General features: G+C 32.5%; 1 protein-coding gene across 11 annotated transcripts in view; it reads right to left on the bottom strand.

Annotated features, from left to right (window-relative positions):
* LOC145243494 (uncharacterized) overlaps positions 1-19,090 on the bottom strand; it is a 318,659-nt gene that overhangs the window by 67,137 nt on the left and 232,432 nt on the right. For all 11 annotated transcript variants that reach the window (XM_080106440.1, XM_080106438.1, XM_080106439.1 and 8 more), the window contains 2 exons: positions 7,683-8,151; positions 5,838-6,282 (listed from right to left, as the gene is read on the bottom strand). In XM_080106440.1, the coding sequence (XP_079962566.1) occupies positions 5,838-6,282; positions 7,683-8,151 (914 nt within the window). The remainder of the gene's footprint in view (positions 1-5,837; positions 6,283-7,682; positions 8,152-19,090) is intronic.

The raw sequence follows: 19,090 nt of genomic DNA, 5'->3' as shown, positions 1-19,090 counted from the left end.
CCAGGGAATAAATAAAAACATCTGGTAAAGATTTAAACATTTTTGGAGAGGAGGGGGGGATAGGGATATGAGAGAGCAGTTTTGGAAAATGATTGGAAGAATTGGCTCTTGTCGTCACTGTTTCTGGAGATGCATAGAATCTTCATGCGTCACCCCTGTGCAAGAATAATGACATGCTCTTTCACCCCTCGTCATTGCAACAACGTTAGACATGGCATCGGCTTAATGAGGAATTCAAATTTCTCAATTAGAGGTATTTGATGGGTGAAAATTTTGCCATGATCGGATACTTCGAAAGCGCGTGTAGTGTCTGGGACATTGGCCCACAAGAATCTGACAGAATTATACTTTTTTCTAATTCAATAGATCCCTTGCGGTCTAAACACAAAGAGCAGCAATTCTTGCTCGTTGTAGGTAATTTCAGGTGGAACATTTTTTTAACTGTTAGTATGACGGCAGATATGAGAGTCATGAGGGAGTGTATATTTTCAATTAGTCATTAAACAAGAGGCCTTTACACTATAATAAAGATCAACGTATATATATATATATATATATATATATATATATATATATATATATATATATATATATATATATATATATATTGGAGTTCTCAGAATGTGAAAGATGATATAAAAAATAACTGCCGGACGAAACATTTCGATTGTTTAGAAGAAGGGAGAAAACAAATAGTAATTCTTATAATCTCCACCGTCTAAAATGAATCTGGAAAGAAGTTTTTCACACTATTTCCATATATTTTTTTTGTCCTTTAGTCTTTCTATGTTAATTACTACGTTTTTCTTTCTTCTTTTAAACTTTCCAGATTGAGACATTTTCTTTCAAATGTTTTTTAACTTTGCCAACTACGACGTTATTTTATATGAATATGAATATTAGTGCAAACATTGACATTTTTGATGTAAAAAGTACACTCCCGTGAGTTGTATTTGAGACAAAAAAATTTTATCAATGGATTTTGATTGATTTTTCTTTTTTTTTCTCTCTTTTTTTTTTTTTTTTTACAAAATGCTGAATACAGACATGGGGAACGTTACACGGCCAATGAAAGTCAGATTAAGCTTCCTTTAAGATTTCAATCAACTAAAAATGAAACTGTGAAACCGAAAGGGTTTTCAACGATTTTAAAGAAGCGAATATTTTGTCTGAAAGAAGAGCAAAGCTTGTGCACAGGCAAATGGAAGTGCTGACGCCATGCATGGAAACGTCCACGTTTTAATAAACGATGAATACGTACGCGGCCATATTTGATTGGACCAGCTACAGGAAAGACTAACCAATTAGAAAATAGAAGAAAACAACAAGAAAAACAAGAAAAACAACAAAGCTATCGCTAATGACGAGAAATAGAGATCGAGAGGTGTTTTTTTTCAGCTCGCATGCGATGGTCTCAGCTTTCTCACATGAATCTCTGACAGAAAAATAAAAATGAAATAAAAAGCACAATTTCGGCGAAATATATATATATATATATATATATATATATATATATATATATATATATGAGGGAGAGGGGGGTAAATCCGTATATTTTTAAAAATATTTTTTCTTTCCTTCAGCTGTTTCACCTAGAATGGGAATGTTTTATGTTAATGTACAAAATATATTATTATCTCTTTGAGGCCATTAAGCGATTAGAGAAAACGTTATTCTGTTTAAGTTAAACACATGCTCATTGAACACAAAACATTATCACATTCCAGGCGAAACAGCTGTAGGAAAGAAATTAAATAATGCTTTCAAAAAGATTTTTTTTTCTATTATTTTAATTTTCATCTCTAGTTGGTAAAAAAATAAAAAGTAACTAATGAGCTGTTATATGAGCGAGAGAGTGGCGGGATTGTACTACTGTCGAAGGAAACGTAAGGTGTCTCCTTTCCTCTGCTAATCTGTAAGAGACACTTAGGTAAGGCTGAGAACCCACTTCAGCTCCCCGATCAGGGTAACGTGAGTTTATGGAACGCAGGTGACTGATGTATTGTGGAAGCAATCAGAAATCATTCTTTTTGTTTGCGGAATAATAATTTCTTATGCTGAGCAGAAGAGTCCTTTGAATACAATAGTCAGAATAATCGCCCAGTATTACTGCTCGGATAGAGAGAAACTGCAATCTACTATTTGTACAACTACAAAGAAAGCCGTGAGAATACATCAACAACGCTTTGGGGAAACACCGTGAATCGGGTTCTGAATGATGAGCAATAATGAATTCATGAATGCCTCAGGGGAAAGAGATGGATGGAGACTGATAGTCGTCAATATCTGTACAATGCAGAACACCATTTCAATGAATACATATATATTGGCTCATATATATATATATATATATATATATATATATATATATATATATATATATAATATGCTAGTTCCAAATAACCACAAAGCGCCCGATCAGAGAAACGTTTTGTTTGCGGTATAACATTTTATGAAGTTCTAAGTTTTGTGTGTGTGTATATATATATAGTGGCGCCAAAAAGAAAGTCCGCACTTGTCATTTTTTCAAAAACCGCAAATTTAAGCTAAATTGGATGTAACTGTTTAGACAACCTATACTTCATTTGATTCGCCTTTTATCCTTCTATAATTTTATCTGTTCATATTTGACTTCTAATTGAAGTATCCTTGTGTTCACGTCAATTTAAAAAAATAACTTCAAATCGAGAAGTAAAAAGAAACTCCCCAGCAACAAATGAGCTTAAAACCAGCTTAAAATATCCATCTCTAATCTCTAAGTATCTCTAATCGTAATTCTTGTTGTTCCGGGTTATACAATTTAACGTTTAGTCCATACGCCTCAACTTTCTCTTAGTGATCATCAGGAGCTCATTAATCTCCACCTTTCTGGTTTATCCAATCGAGAAATCGACCGCAGATTGAAATGTGATGAGAAAACGATACAAATGACTGTGCAAAAGCACCGAAACACCGGCAGTGTTCGTACTGCCCCTAAATTTGGTCTTAGAGTTACTTCTTACAAGGAAGGCAATGCTAAGATCCGCAGCCTCAGAAAAAGATTTGAAACGGCTGCCTAAATCCAACAACAGTGTAATATTGTTAAATAGTGCTCTCTTTCTACAGTTAAGAACAGATTGAAGGAATTTAATTTGTAAGGCTGCAAGACGCAAGCCAATGATTTCTGTAAACAACAGAAGGCGCTGTCTGGACTTCGTTGGATGCAATGAAGAACACGATTCTTCATATTGGTCGAAAGTGATTTTTAGCGACGAAAGCAAGTTCAATAGGTTGCGCATTGATGGTAAGCAGTACGTCCGTCAAAAAAAGGACAAAGAATTTTATCCTAGGTGCACAGTTTCAACGCTCCAAGGTGGTGGAAGTTCATTTTTGGTGTGGGGCATTATTGGTGCAAAGTCGAATTAATTCGACCAAGTACATTAATATGTTGATTGAGCATTTTCTACCTTACATTGGCCGGAATTTGGATGATAATCCCATCTTCATGCAGGATAATGCTCCTATTTACACAGCTGGCAATGTCAAGCGGTTCCTTAAAGAGTGATATTCCGTGTTTGGATTGGCCTGCACAATATTCAGACCTAAATTATATCGAAAACGTATGGCATTACATCAAGCAACAGCAACGCAATGATAACATTTCAAATCTGGAAGAACTTTGGACAAAAATTACAGAGAAGTGGGATGCCCTTTCACCGGAGTATTGCTACAAACTAATTCACACACACACACACACACACACACACACACACACACACACACACACACACACACACACACACACACACATGTATATATAAACGAAGGTTATACAAATACAAACCATATATGTTTTATGGTATATATCTCTTAATTAATATCGTCCAAATTTTTTAAAAACAAGCCCAATGATGTTATATTTCCGTCTTCAGAGCATATGTACATATTAGTTGCAAAGAACGAATCAATCCACAATCATAATATGTATTTATTCATTTTTTTTGTCGACAAATGTCAATATTTTTCCTTTACGCCTGATTTATAATTATTAAAGGATTGTCTTTGGAGAGTCGCCTATGAAACCAAAGGTAATATTTTCGTTACGGATTGCGAAACGTGCAAAAAGCGGAAAAGGAAAAAATATGAGCATTTACCGAAATAAAAAGAATAATTATGATCCTGGGATTATTCTGGAGATATGGAACATGGAGAAAGTAACGATCTTAGAAAGTAACGATCTTAGTAGTATGCCCAGTTAGTTAGTATCCCCAACGATGCTAGGTTAAACAGAACTGAGAGTGAAAAGATAACTACATACCAAGATCTTATGTACGACATAAAAAGAATATGGAATCTAACAAATGTCTATCATTCCAGTAATCATAGAAACAACCGAACTTATGAAAAACAATTTCAAAAACTACCTGGCAAATATACTCGGTGAACCAAGTGCAAGAGATATACAAAAATTGCACATAAAGGGATGGTTAGAATCTTAAAAAGATTTCTCTTGGAATGTATGAGATAGCAGGTGAATGTCTGGCCCCCGGTAGGAAGTCCCATTGCCAGCTAGAACAAAATGATCAGAAATTTGAGAACTAAATAACTTCAATTAAGTAAGATGAAACAAGAATAATAGTTAACTAGTCAACTGAGAGCGGAGGATTAATGTTTTTAACTTCTTTACTAACTCAACATTTGAGAAGTAAAGAAGAACTTTAATTGGACACACGACTTTCTATGTATCTCATGTAGAGATCAAGTGTTGCCACAGGAAAGGGAGGTTGAGGCCTACATTTCGGAGAACTTCGACTGAAGTTAAAAGGAAAAGTGAAATGGCGCATATACATTTGCACGCGAACATATCACACATACATTCGCACACACACATGTATGAATATACATATAGGAATGTATAGATTGTATACATTGATAAAGTATGTATGTGAAAAATGTTTTTTTTTTCTGAGCAACTTTATCAGCCAATCAGTCAATGAATGTATATATTACGTGTAGAAAAAATAAACAAAGAAAACAAGAAAACGAATGATCGTATATGTTACTTATGTTTTAATTTGATTTGAGCTTCCTGGTGTATTTATCTTTTACATAATATGTATATATATATATATATATATATATATATATATATATATATATACATACACATATATATATATACATACACATATATATATATACATACACATATATATATATACATACACATATATACATATACATACACATATATATATATACATACACATATATATATACATACATACACATATATATATACATACACACATATATATATATACACATACACACATATATATATACATACACATATATATATACATATATATACATATATATATATACATATATACATACATATATATGCATATATATATATATATATATATATATATATATATATATATATAAGGAAGCTTCAATAAGAGTGACCTGTTCTTTTTCTATATATGGTTTGTTTTGTCATTGTCCTACGTATGTGTTTGTCTTTAATATAGATTACATGCAATAAATAAAGTTGTCAAAAAAAAAAAAAAAACAACACTGTGAATAAACACCATACAAGACTGTTATTTTCTTTTTCAGGGTGTTTCACTGCAATAGACAATAAACGGTAACTAAACTGGATTTTAGATGACCATGCACACACGATAAATAACAAAAAGAAAAAAAGATTTCTCGTTCTCTAAAATGCATGACGTCATTCAAACTTCAAAAACCGTTGAAACATGGTTGCATAGCACATCAAAAAATGTAGATATAAACAAAAGTAACGTTTGAGCCTTTTTTGTGGTTGTTTTGTTCTTATTACTTACGCTGTGTTTCCGCCCCCCATTGCAGCGCTGGTTTGGCCTTGGAGCGTCTCTTCCACATTCTGCTTCGAATACATGTCCAATGGCGAGTTGTACTGCAGATGCATTATGCGAGGCCCATCTTCAGAATCGCCACCGGAGAAATCTAGAACCTGGGTCTGGGTCGGCTTGAACCCCACGGGTGTTGATGGCTTCTTCGTCGGGGACGCTGAGCGAGCAGGTTTATTAACCGGAGCTGCTTTATTACCGTCCCATAATTTTGGCCCGCCGACGCTGGACAAAGTTCCTGCCCAGGCGGGAACGTCCGGCTTAACGACCTCACCTTCGGCCGGCATAAATGGTGCCGGAGCTGCGACTGGAGTTACAGGCTTTCGAGCTGGTGCTGCTGGTGGTGGAACAGGAGCGAACACAGGAGGTGCCCTTTTCGGTTTAATAGGTTTTCTTTCTGCTGCAAATATAGAAATAGTTCATTGATATGCATTTTATTCAATAGCATGGGATTCACTTAACACAAAAAATCACGTACTATATGATAACAGCAAAGTTTGAAATTCACGTATATGTATGTTTAATATCGTTATCATGACCTGTTATTTTTATATATTAACATGGTAGGCGTACTCTTCATCTTGGAAAAATTCTTTTGTAAGATGCTGCGGATTCGAAACGGACTCTACGGGCCTTTTCTAAAGATTAAAAGTTCTACCATGTCAATAAAATCATGGTACATCTTTATTTGTTTAAAATTATACATTTTTGATTCTGTAATGAGTAATGCATAATTTTCAGTAAATAAGTTGTATTTTAGCTTTTGCAAAACTTACGCATCGAACACTTTATTGATTTATTAGAATATAACGTACAAAGAATCAGATACGTCATAACATGGAGTACTGCTGACACATCTGGAGAGGTATGACATCTAGAAAAGTATGACACATCTGGAGAGGTATAGCACATCTGGAGAAATATGATACATCTGGAGAAATATGATACATCTGAAGAGGTACCCCTCGGATCACTCGACTTTGCAATCAAGTGATCTTTTCTCTTTCATACAGATCCCTTCTCACATTGGAGATATTACTAGTATCTCTCTAATATATTGTTATTTTCGTAGCATATGCTCGACTGAGCTTCACTCTAAAATTCCACTTTGTAAAACATTCGTTTTTCTGCAACCTCAGTCAAGAACATTAAATACCTACATTCGAACGGAACTTCGTAGCTTTATTTTTTTGTCTATTCTACACACTCCTTTCATGGTGTTGCTCATTATCCAACTGACAGTATCATTAATCTTTGTCTTTAAGTAATCTCTAGGTTTTGATAAGTGATGATTCATAAATTATATATATATATATATATATATATTAGCAGAGAGGCGCGACGTTGTCCGGGATTGAATAAACGAATGTTCTACACTTCTAATACTTCCATTTTCATCGAAATCGTTGAAATGGCCGAATTTTCAATCAAATAAATTGACTACCTGCTCTTGTCGATTCCGCAACGCATTGTAGTCTACATCGCAGTTTAAAGAACCTACTGTTGATTTTATAACATTATTTTTATATAATAGATTGAATTAAAGATGAAAATGCAAAAATCAAGTATCATAGTTCAATTGTGCTCAAAATAGAAACATTAATTTCGAACGTTTTAACTACAAATGTAAGAAATAAAGAAATCGTACTCATATTGTTAAATAGAAAGTGGGGATCAACAGTTGTTTATCATTTAGCTATTCTAGAGATTTTATAAACGGGGCAGCTGTTAAATTTATCGCTCCAGTAATATATAACGGGTACTTGAACAAGATAGATAGATCTAAAAAAAATTACTTACTTTGAGAAAAGTCAGCTTTATTGAACTGGTTCCTTCTCTGACTCACCGGCAAGAACTCGTAATCATCTTCATCCTCTGCGGTTGACACTCCGGTTGGTTGGTAACTTGGAAAAGGATCAACGTAGTTCGTCTCCGGCTCTGGAGGAGGTCCAGGCACATATGCCGGTGGGGCCACGCTATACGCTGGGGCGCTCGAGTACATATTCACGCAACTGATGTTAGAGGAGGCAGCGGCAGCTGAGCCCGCTGGTGGTGCATAAGGGTACGAGATATGCGACAAGGTATCCTGAACCTTGTGGAGCATTTGCTGATCCTCCCACGGCTTGCTCGTTTGGCGATGCATACTCGGCGGTACAGAAGGAACACCTGGTTTCGTGTAGCACGTGGCAAATTCGATTTTACTGCCACCGAATTTAGGACCGGGGGTTACTCCTGGACCAGTTAATTCCAAGGGAACAGTGCGATATGCCTAATTGGGGATGATCATGTTTTCAATTGGGTACAGTTGTCAGCAAGCGGAAGTAGGACATAAAAATGAAAAAAAAAATTAACCAAATTAGAAATACATCAAAATACAATACTAGCTAAAAGATTATATATATACTAGCTGTATATACCCGACATTGCCCGGTAATCTTCACTTTCATTTTTGCCCCCAGCCACTTTAAAATTTTTTTGCAATGATGTCTTCATATATGATGATGTCATTTATGGTCAGCACATATGGCAACATATATGACGTCATAACAAATGACATCATTATATATGACGTCATTATGTATGACGCAGTGAACAAATGTAAAGCATATAAGCAGGGATACGGATTTATTATATATTTATTATATATATATATATATATATATATATATATATATATATATATATATATATATATATATGCTAAAATTGAAAAAAAAAAAACCAACTCAAAACACCATGTCAATCAGATGCGATAGGATCGTCAAACGTGAGAGTGAATCAGTAACAAAACCAGTATAGAGATGCTTATATCTGTGGAAGATAGGTGCATTTTGAATTTTAAATGTAAAACTCATGGATATTAAAAGGCCACTTACATGTCTGACGATCTTGTCGTGTAATTGAAATAAATTACTACGTCATACAATTCTGACTATTTTGCTCAGTACTTAGATTGAGCTCTCTAGCAGGGGCTAACCTGACAAAAACAATAATCCAACTCAGATCTACTATCACACACACACACACACACACACACACACACACACACACACACACACACACACACACACACACACATATATATATATATATTGGAGAAAGTAAAGTGCGCGAGATAGGTGTAGGCAAAAATTGAAATAATCGAGTGAAAAGTGTTCAACATCTGGAAGTTAGTAACAAAATAAGAATGCTTAAAAGTAATAAGTTTAAATAGAATAATTCTACTAAGACTGGACATGTGCAATATCCGGACAAAATATATTTTTTATTATGAGTTTAATCAGAAAACGGAAAACCTAAAACTCAATGTTTCGCTGAATGGGCTTTCTCAAGAGAGAAACGCTTACGCAATAGTTGAACTCAGGACTGAGTTTTAAGTTTTTCGTTTTTCTGTTTCAACTCATAACAAATATTATGAGTTCTAGAGCTTCTTTTTATTTTTTCATTTTAACTTAAACCATCTAATTTGTTTTATCATTTGATTGTCATTTTTAAAAATTACATTACTCAATATTTTTCTCACCCCCTCTCTCTCTCTTATATATATATATATATATATATATATATATATATATATATATATATATAACTACTTCATTTACTCACATAAAATTAATATACGAAAATATAGATTTATGCGCAAACTTTAAGTATTTACTTCAAAAGTGCTCAATACGTAGGTAGAGCTAGTTAGTAATTTATAAAATATATATGGCGATATATATATAATATATATATATGTATATATATGTATATATATATGTATATATACATGTACATACATATATGTATATATATATATATATAAGACACTGATAGAATTCAGATAAATATCTTGAACCTAGCCAAAAAGGAAAAGCTCAATATTTAAGAATAGAGCAATATATAAGTTTCGTGGTTAAATTTTAAATACTGAAAAAAAAAAACATTTAGAGACATATATTCGATTTAAATCAATAAGGAGCAATATGGGAATATTATTTTCTGCCCACCTGAATTTATAACCCCGAACGACATTGGACTCCTTCCGATAATAGATTACCCAGGTTGTATCAACTTCTCTTTTCGTACAATTTTTTCCATATAATTATCCACAACCACTCAAAAAACTATTTCCAATAATTGTGCTGAAAAGCAAAATTAGCATCCATTCGCAGCTGAACATTTTGCTAACCGCATTTCATTTCCTCTGATGATATGAGCCATTGTTAAAAATCCATGGATTAAGGAAATTAAAACAACCCCTTCTATATATTCCTTTTGTCAAACAATAAATTCTTGAATCGAATATATGTCTCTATATGTTGTTTTTTTTCAGAATTTCAAATTTAACCACGAAACATAAATAAATAAATAAATATATATATATATATATATATATATATATATATACATACATATACATATTTTATGGAACCTTATGAAAGTAAATGTACTGTACCTTATGGGACTACTGATTTTTATGTCTTCATATATTGATTTATATTAATTATTGCAGTCACACACAATTAAAATAATGTAAAAAAAAAAACGCTTTCGTTAAATACAATCTATTTATTTTCGGAATCATAAAAATATTTATAAATATATAAATACATTTTGTATGACAACTCATGCGTGTCGAATATGCTAGATATGTAATACAATAGACAAGGCTAATGTGAAAAACAGAAAAAACGAAAAAAAAAAAAAACAACAGAAAATAGAAAGCAAAAAAAAAAAAAACATCAAATGGTGACAGCCATTACTGAAACGAAAAAAAAAAAGTTAGAATCAATTAAGATGCTAATAAGTTGTAAGCAAAGGCATTCCAATACTCCCTTTCTTATCGATCAGTCGACAAATCAGTTTTCAACATTCAGTTCGTGTTTCAATATACACATAGATTATTGCCATTATCATCTATATAATAATTAGTGATTCCAATGTTTTTTCCCAATTCCGTACTAAATTCCTGATTCCGATACAATGACCGATTCCGATTCTTTATAAATCTCTTAATATTTAACTATAGAGTTGTTATTTTCCCCGATTACAGTAAAAAATATGTTAAATATGCAGATATTTTCATAAACGTAAAAATGCGCTTGTGGGGGATGATCTATCGATTGTAGTTTTGCTGATGGTTTAAATTCAATAAATTTTTGTTATTTTATCATTATTACTAGACATGGAAGACTTTGCTTTAAAGAATATTAAACAATAAAAAAAAACAATTAAAAGAATCGTTTTGGCATCGGAAAAAGGCGCAATTGTTTCGATTCCGATACTGCCAAATGTTTCGATATTTCTGATTCCCGATTCCGATAAATCTTCTCAATACTACTAATAATACGCAAAGTTACTTCATATCCAAACATTCCTCATCATCTTTCGCACATATTTAAACATAATGAGATTATCCGATTCGCAATTGGCGATTAATCTAGTGTCGCCAAGGTAAAACATTCCAACTTTTCCCATTTTAAAAATCAAATAATGCCGACGGTTTATTAAAGCAATACACAATTAAATACATTTAAAAAAATTGACATTTGTTATATTGATTTAAACACTATTTAACTGAAATTATTTTTACGTTTTATTTATTCAAAAATATTTAGTTGATAATGACAATTTTTAACAAAAAGAAAGAATACTATTGTTTGTACCCTGACAAACATTTACTATTTCGACAGCAATATTATTTTTAACAGTAAATTATACAGATTGATGGAGAAAACAATGCGGAATTTTCACGAGTTTCTCCAGTTATTATTATTACTAGCGCATAGCCTTTCGTCAAAAATGATGGAAATAAATTATGCTTCCGGGTATATTGCTAAAATATTCAATAAAAAGTATAAACTTATTTTTCATATAGAAATTATTATCATTTCTGATGACCAAAAGAAAAAAGCGGCCACCGCCAAGTTTTTATTACAGAGTAGAGGATTTCTTTCCGAATTCATGGCAGGCAACACGGTACGTGTAAAATGCTTGTCTATTGGCTTTTTCTAACCATTCCAAGTGGAATGGTTAGAAAAAGCCACGTATTTTACTCGCTAACTTTTGTCTGATGCGATTGAAGTATATATTTTTATTTTTATATAAATACACATTGATCATTATTATTATCATTATTTTAATAATAATAATAATAATTATTATTATTATTATTATTATTATTATTATTATTATTAATAATAATAATTTACTGGAGTTTTCACACTAGTCATTACTAGTTATCGCTAACTGACAACAAAACATAGTATTCCCTGGAATTTGAGTCAGAAGTCACTCCAGACTCTAACGCGTTTCACTTCTTTTAGTAACTTCTTCAAATCATTTTTTTTTGTTCTCGCAACAACTGTTTATCATTGATTTCTCGCAGGTAGCATCCGTTAACTTTCTCTTGAATGTAAATGACAATAAGCTTCTGCAGTACTTTCTATGCCTCTCCCCAGTGAAGGTTCGGATTGTGCTTCCCTTATCAACATTTGCATCTTCTTCATAACTATTTTGTGTGTTACAAACCGATATTGGTACCGTCATGTTTTTTTGGGGGGAGGTACGATTATAGATTTTTTTCTTTTATATTTACCTTGGTAGTTTCAGATTTCTTATTTTCATGCAATATTTCTTTTTTTAATTCCAACTTACCCGTAGTTAGTCGATGCTATCTGGCTATTAGTTGGTTTCCGTATTCGTTGGTTTACTTTCATATTTAAACTGTTTTCATCGGTGCAATATTTTGTCTGACGCCAATCCGCCTTTGAATTCCATTTTCTCCTAATCTTTTTGCAAAATTTTTAGGGACTGTTCTTAATTCTCCCAATATTATTGACATTACTGTATTTTTTTTCCTGTTTCATACTCTGTCCAAATTTTCTGCCCTTTTGATCTTCATAATATCATTAGCCAGGACGCCGAAATCTTTTATTAGTTTTTCATTCTTATTCATTTTTATTTATTGCGGACTATTATTTTCATCTTTATTAGTTGTTGTTTATTAATAAAGATGAGAATAATAGTCCGCAATAAATAAAAATTAATATAAATAATACTTATCTCAATAATGAATTCTAATTAAAATAATCTTTATTGTTGCTGTCAAATATCACCATGTCCGGTTTTATTGCTTAGGTGAGTTTGTCCGTTTGTGTTCGATGTTTAAATTTCGTGTTTTTTTATATTTAAATACTTAGTTTTTGCTTGAACCATTTATCAGCGTGTTCAAAAAGCAATCGCTCACACAGTTTCCAGTAGATTATATTCTCAACTCAGTCATGCCTGTTTATATATTTTTCGAATAGTTTGCCACATTTGATTATGATGTGGTTTACCGTATTATCTCATTGTTCACAGAGTCTATAAATATGATTTTCTTGGATTTTATCTATCTTAGCTTTTACGTGATTTGTTCTGATCGCGTTGTTGTGTGTGACTATTAACTAGGATTCCCTATATCTTTCCACGTGTTCTTTCCGTAGCCATGCTGATGTTGTTATGTTTAGGTTATAGAGATTTAGTTTTATTATTTCCTTAGGGTTTACTCGACTATCAAATAAAAATTATTAATTGCACTCCTCTGTCTGTTTGTATGTCTGCCTGTCTGTCTGTCTCTCTCTCTCTCTCTCTTTATATATATACATATATATATATATATATATATATATATATATATATATACACTTGCGTGTGTGTGTGTGTGTGTGGACAGAAACCGTTTGAAGCTAATAAAATAAGCAAGATCAATTTCGCAGATCAAAGTTCCGAATCTATTTACATACATTATTTACATAATGCCTGGATACCAGATTCGATTCATAATAATCATATTTCTACAGTTACGGATAATACAAATAACTTATATAAGACTTATACTAGTATAAGACTAGGCCAGACTTATTTGAATTCCATTTTCTCTTAATCTTATCAGCTAATCTTAAACGAACAATGACAACGTGGTTATAGGCGTAGAATGTAGATCATTAAACGAACGATACTAAACAGGCGCCCGTAAAGTTTGAAAGAAGAAGAAACAGAAGAAGAAAAGCAATGAGTATCGAAAATAAATCGACAAGTTAAGGAATGAAAAGATGGGCTTTTATCATCATTATAACTTTGGAAATAATAATGATTTCCGCCAGAATTTTGAAGAAATATTGTTTTCGTTTATAGGCACGCGCTGAAAGAGAAAGATGTTAACGACGATTGGGTGCAGATTTGAAGGCCGGCGGGACATAAGGCAAAATCCCAGTCGACAGATGAGTTTGTGGTTCTGTATGTGATCATTTGTTCACCACCCCTCGGATGCTACATTACAGACGGGAAGCTGATAACAATCTGCAATCGATAAGCTAATAAGATCTCTCTCTCTCTCTCTCTCTCTCTCTCCTCTCTCTCATATATATATATATATATATATAATTTTTTTTCTGAACTGCAAAATAAAGTGGTCGTGTTTTGGGGAGCTTCTTCCATTCCCTTATGGAAGATGGGTTTTGTATTATGGATCTCGCATATACTATCTATTGTGGTTCCCGCCTTACGGATAATAATGAACTCTTCCACACGCTTTAAAGACTAGGAGAATATGTCTCCTGTCGTTATGCACGAATTATGCCAACAATTTTGTTATATTGCTTTTATGTTCAATATATTTTGTTTCCACTAAATATCGAGTTGTTACCAGTTCACGACACTATCATAGATTAATAGCATATTTTTGGAGAGGGAAGAGTCATGGTAGGGTGGATATCGTTGTCAACATGCTGTGTTTAAGTCGTGTCGGTTCAGTAGCCTAGTTTCCTTAGGGTTGTTGGCAACTTTCACATAGTCCCACGCGATGCCAACAGAATAAACTAAAACGAGTCGACATATTGCAATTAGTTTGCATTAAGGCAAAATCTATTTCAGCGATCAAGTCATAAGCCACAACAATTGCGTGCTAAAAATTTAAAAAATCATATCGATTTCATACTATAGCAATATTTATATGCGGTGTGAACAAATAATGTTAAGAAAGCGGTATTTTTTTCAAATAAGGTTAGAGTAAGCATCAGATTAGGATAGTAAAAAGTTCCAATGGAAGTTAAGTTCGAGTAAGGGTTATTTATCATGATGCTGCTTTGCAAACAGGAAATCGATGTTGACAAATCGCGGATAAGCTAGTGATATATTTGTCTTTTTTTTTCTGGACTGCAACAGAGGACAGTTGTGCTTCGGGGAATTGCTCCCATTCCCGCTATTGGAAGGGGTTAAGGTATTATGTATGCGTACTGTATAGCAGTGAAGAGAAACGCCTGGGAGCATTATTAAACCCCGATGATTCTCTGCTGTCATTTTTTAATGACTTTATAACCGCTGTTATTAGATTAAAAAAAAAAGTAAACGTAAATTCTATGAATAAAGTTGTTTTTTTTACTACTGCCCACCCGTGAAACTCTATAGCGGGGCCTTGCTTTCGAGTTGATTACAACATGATCGTTTTCAAATCCAACGTAAACAAGTTCTTTTGAGCTGTCCTCTTAAATAATCAAATTCTACTCAATTTCCACCACTAGCTTTCATTAAGATGTTTTTTTACTGACCTCTTAACATTGATGCTTATATTTGAATGGTCTTTGGCCATTGATTAGCAGCGACTCTTAATAAGGATTCCGTTTATCTTTTCAAGTGTTCTTTCCGTAACCATTCTGATGTTGTTATGTTTAGGTTAATGGAGAGATTTGGTTTTGTTATTTCCTTAGGGTTAACTCGATTGTCAGACAAAAAATTTTAATCCCCCCCTTCTTCCTCTCTCTCTCTCTCTCTCTCTCTCTCTCTCTCTCTCTCTCATTCCCTTATTTGAAGATGGACTAAGGTATTATATATACGTACTGTATAGCGGTGAAGAGAAAAACTCGGGAGCATTATTAAACCCTGATGATTCTGCGTTGTCATTTTTATGACTTTAATAACCGTTGTTATTAGATGAAGCAAAAGAAAGTGAACGACAATACGACAATAAATTCTATGAACAAAGTTTTTTTTCTTACTGCTATCCGCCTGTGGAACTCCATACCGCAGGGCTGCTTTCCAGTTAATTACAACATGATCGTTTTCAAATCCATGTACAAGTATAAAAAGAAAACGTATACAACTTTGCGTTGTCGTCGCTGTTTTCTTCTAGAAGAGAGAAAATTAATTGTTGCTACATGTCATCAAACCAACACGACTCAAGTTACCTTATTGATGAGTCGCCGTCTAGATAATAATCTCGTGGTCATACAATATAGCACAAAAGTATCTTTAAAAACTGGCCAAAATTTAAAAATATCCCAAGACGACAACAGCATCCGATCTTCGAGGATGATCTTCCGCCCCCACTTTTTTTCTTCAGAATAATGTTTTACATAAATGTTACTTTTTAAATATAGTAATAAAAAAAGCGGTTCATCTGTCGGAACGCCGAAGACCATCTAATCATCTTAGGGATGATGTATGACTCACGCCTAGAGTTTTGTGCAAAGCCAGACTCTCTTTTTTGTCCGTAACCAGCCGGATTCAGTGGCAGAACAGGGTCGAGATGAGATGCAGCAGCTGCCGAAAGTGTCGACGTCCTCCTATATGCAGCGCCTTATGTTCCAATCTAGTATTGGCCAGGCTTAGCATAGCTTAATTTCGATGATCTAACGATAATCCGCGTGTCGATTATGCTATATATATATATATATATATATATATATATATATATATATATTAGTAAGTTATGAATATATATATGGCATATATATTTTCATAACTTACTACCTAGCTCTACCAATGTATTGAGCACTGTTGAAGTAAATACTGAAAAATGTACGCATAAAATTATATCTTCGTATATTAATTTATGTGATTAAATGAAGTAATCATATATATATATATATATATATATATATATATATACGTATGTATGTATGTGTATATATATATATAAGTTTAATGATTAAAGTTAAATTCTGTAAATCAAAATATATACACATATATTTAAGTTAAGAATTCATTGTTTGAAACAAGGAATATATAGGGAAAAATTATATTCATGGATTTTCAATATGTATATATAATTGGTAGTAATATTCGTGTGAATGTAAATGCAGAGTTGAGTTGCTAAATATATTATTACTTATTATTGACAGTCAGCTATCGTAACTATAAGGTCTATATTTGATTGGTTAGTTTAAGAATGTGACAAAGATAATACTTGTATCCGATAAGTTCTGTCCTTATTTTTATTTTCTTAAAGGGAATATATCTGATTCAACTAAATAATATTTCTATATCATTTATATATATTTGGACACATTCAAATTCATTAGGGTTTATTTTACAAATAAATAAATTAATAATAAATGTTTCATTGTCGATAGGTCTTAAAACATGATAGTATCTTGGGGAACTAATTGAGGTACACACCTATTTGCAAGCTACTCTTTTCTTTTAGCTCCTTGTCAGACACTATTTAAGCTTCGTAAGGATTATGAATTGAAATAAAATGTTCGGTGCCCAAAAGAAGGTTCTTAATTATATTTGGAGTGATTGCGGTTTCAAATTTTCCAGATTTTATTTTCCCAAGTGAGCCATTTGGGAATAATAAGATTCCGGATTTGTTTTAACTAGTTGGACTTAATGTAATATGCTGTCCAATACGCATAGGAATTTCGGCTTTACCGCATATTAACTTTCCAGAACTATTTCCTGTTTGGAACGTCAATAAACATAATTAGAAAGTAGATGGTATTAGTTAATTTAACGACCCCGCCCAATTACGTTCCACGTTTTCTTATTTTCGCACAATTTTTTGATAAACATATTGTTTTTAATAAGAATATTAGTAAAAAAAATTATTTACATTAAAAAAAGAAATATGTTTAATGAAATAAATGAATAAATAAATAAATAAATAAACGTGGAAAAATCATCTAACATCGTCTACTTTCTATGGCGTCCAAGGACGTTTAAAACAGGAAGTAGCCTAAGAAAGTTAAAACCGTAATTTCTTAGAGTAAATACTATTAACATCATTCGACTTTCATACTTTAAAATAGCAAGTTTTCCAACTTCTTGTGATCCAACTTAATCCAGATTAATAAAATACCAATTTTCATCCCGATGAAGAATTACAAACGTTAATATTATCAACATTATAACATTTTTAACCGAATTACGTTAGTTTGGAGGTATACTCTGTTACATATATACAAGTTACTAGAAGACCAATTAAAAATTGGTGAAATAGGTTCTACAGTAAATAATAATTAATAATAAATTATTTGTTTTGTGTCAGACTTCCTCTTTAAATGATGGTGTTTACAGCATTTTATTCTATAACATCGTAAGAAGAGTCGTAGTAGAGTCAGTCGTAGTAGAATCGTAGTAGAGTTGTCGTTTTATCAGATTAGGGTAAAAGAGAACTCAGCAACGGGAACTCAGAAATGATACAATATACAATAAAGAAGGATCCCCACAAATAACCCAACATTGTCTTCTAGATTATACAATGAATTAGTACCAGTATAACTGTGTAAAAATGTATAAGTTAAGTAATATTATGTGTTCTATTCTGATTAAAATAAATAAACTCATTAACTTATAAAAAAGAAGAGGAAATAAAGAAATGACTAGTGAATCTATCTATGGCGTGAAGACCGGTATGAATCTTTCAAATAGAACCGCATGGCTTTGGCGTTATTACGTCATTATACAAGAATATTTCATTTAACGACCCGTCCATGGCTGTAAATTATCGACAGAAACTATGGGAGCTAACAGTGCTGATAAAGATAAACATGCATACCCGATTGCAAGAAATAAAATATTTAAAAAGCATTTGCAGAAAAAGCTAAAAAAATAAATAAAATAGGCTGTGTAAAACAATAACAGTTAATTGTGAGACTTTTTTTTAAGCGTTTGCACATTTATTACGACTTTCGTGTAGTTCATTCCGTGAAAAGTTTGTATATGCGAATGTAATTTGCTTTGTGTGCGTAAGTAAGCATTTGGCGGAAAAAAAGAAAAAAAAAGAAAAAATGCATTTGTGTTTAAAGGAAAAATGGACACCCAATGTCATCTTTCGTCCATTTTTCATTTTGTTTGAACATCATGCATTTTGTGCGAATATATCTCGCAAAATGTTATCCGTGAAGAAAGGCATGCAGTTAAACGTTCCTTTCAAGATGGCGTCTGCTTAGGCAAGGTGA

Source organism: Euprymna scolopes, chromosome 22 (genome assembly GCF_053919585.1).
Source record: "Euprymna scolopes isolate OS-2025 chromosome 22, ASM5391958v1, whole genome shotgun sequence".
Classification (NCBI taxonomy): Eukaryota; Metazoa; Mollusca; class Cephalopoda; order Sepiida; family Sepiolidae; genus Euprymna; species Euprymna scolopes.
Note: the sequence above shows the minus strand (reverse complement) of the source record. Positions and strands in the feature narration are given on the sequence as shown.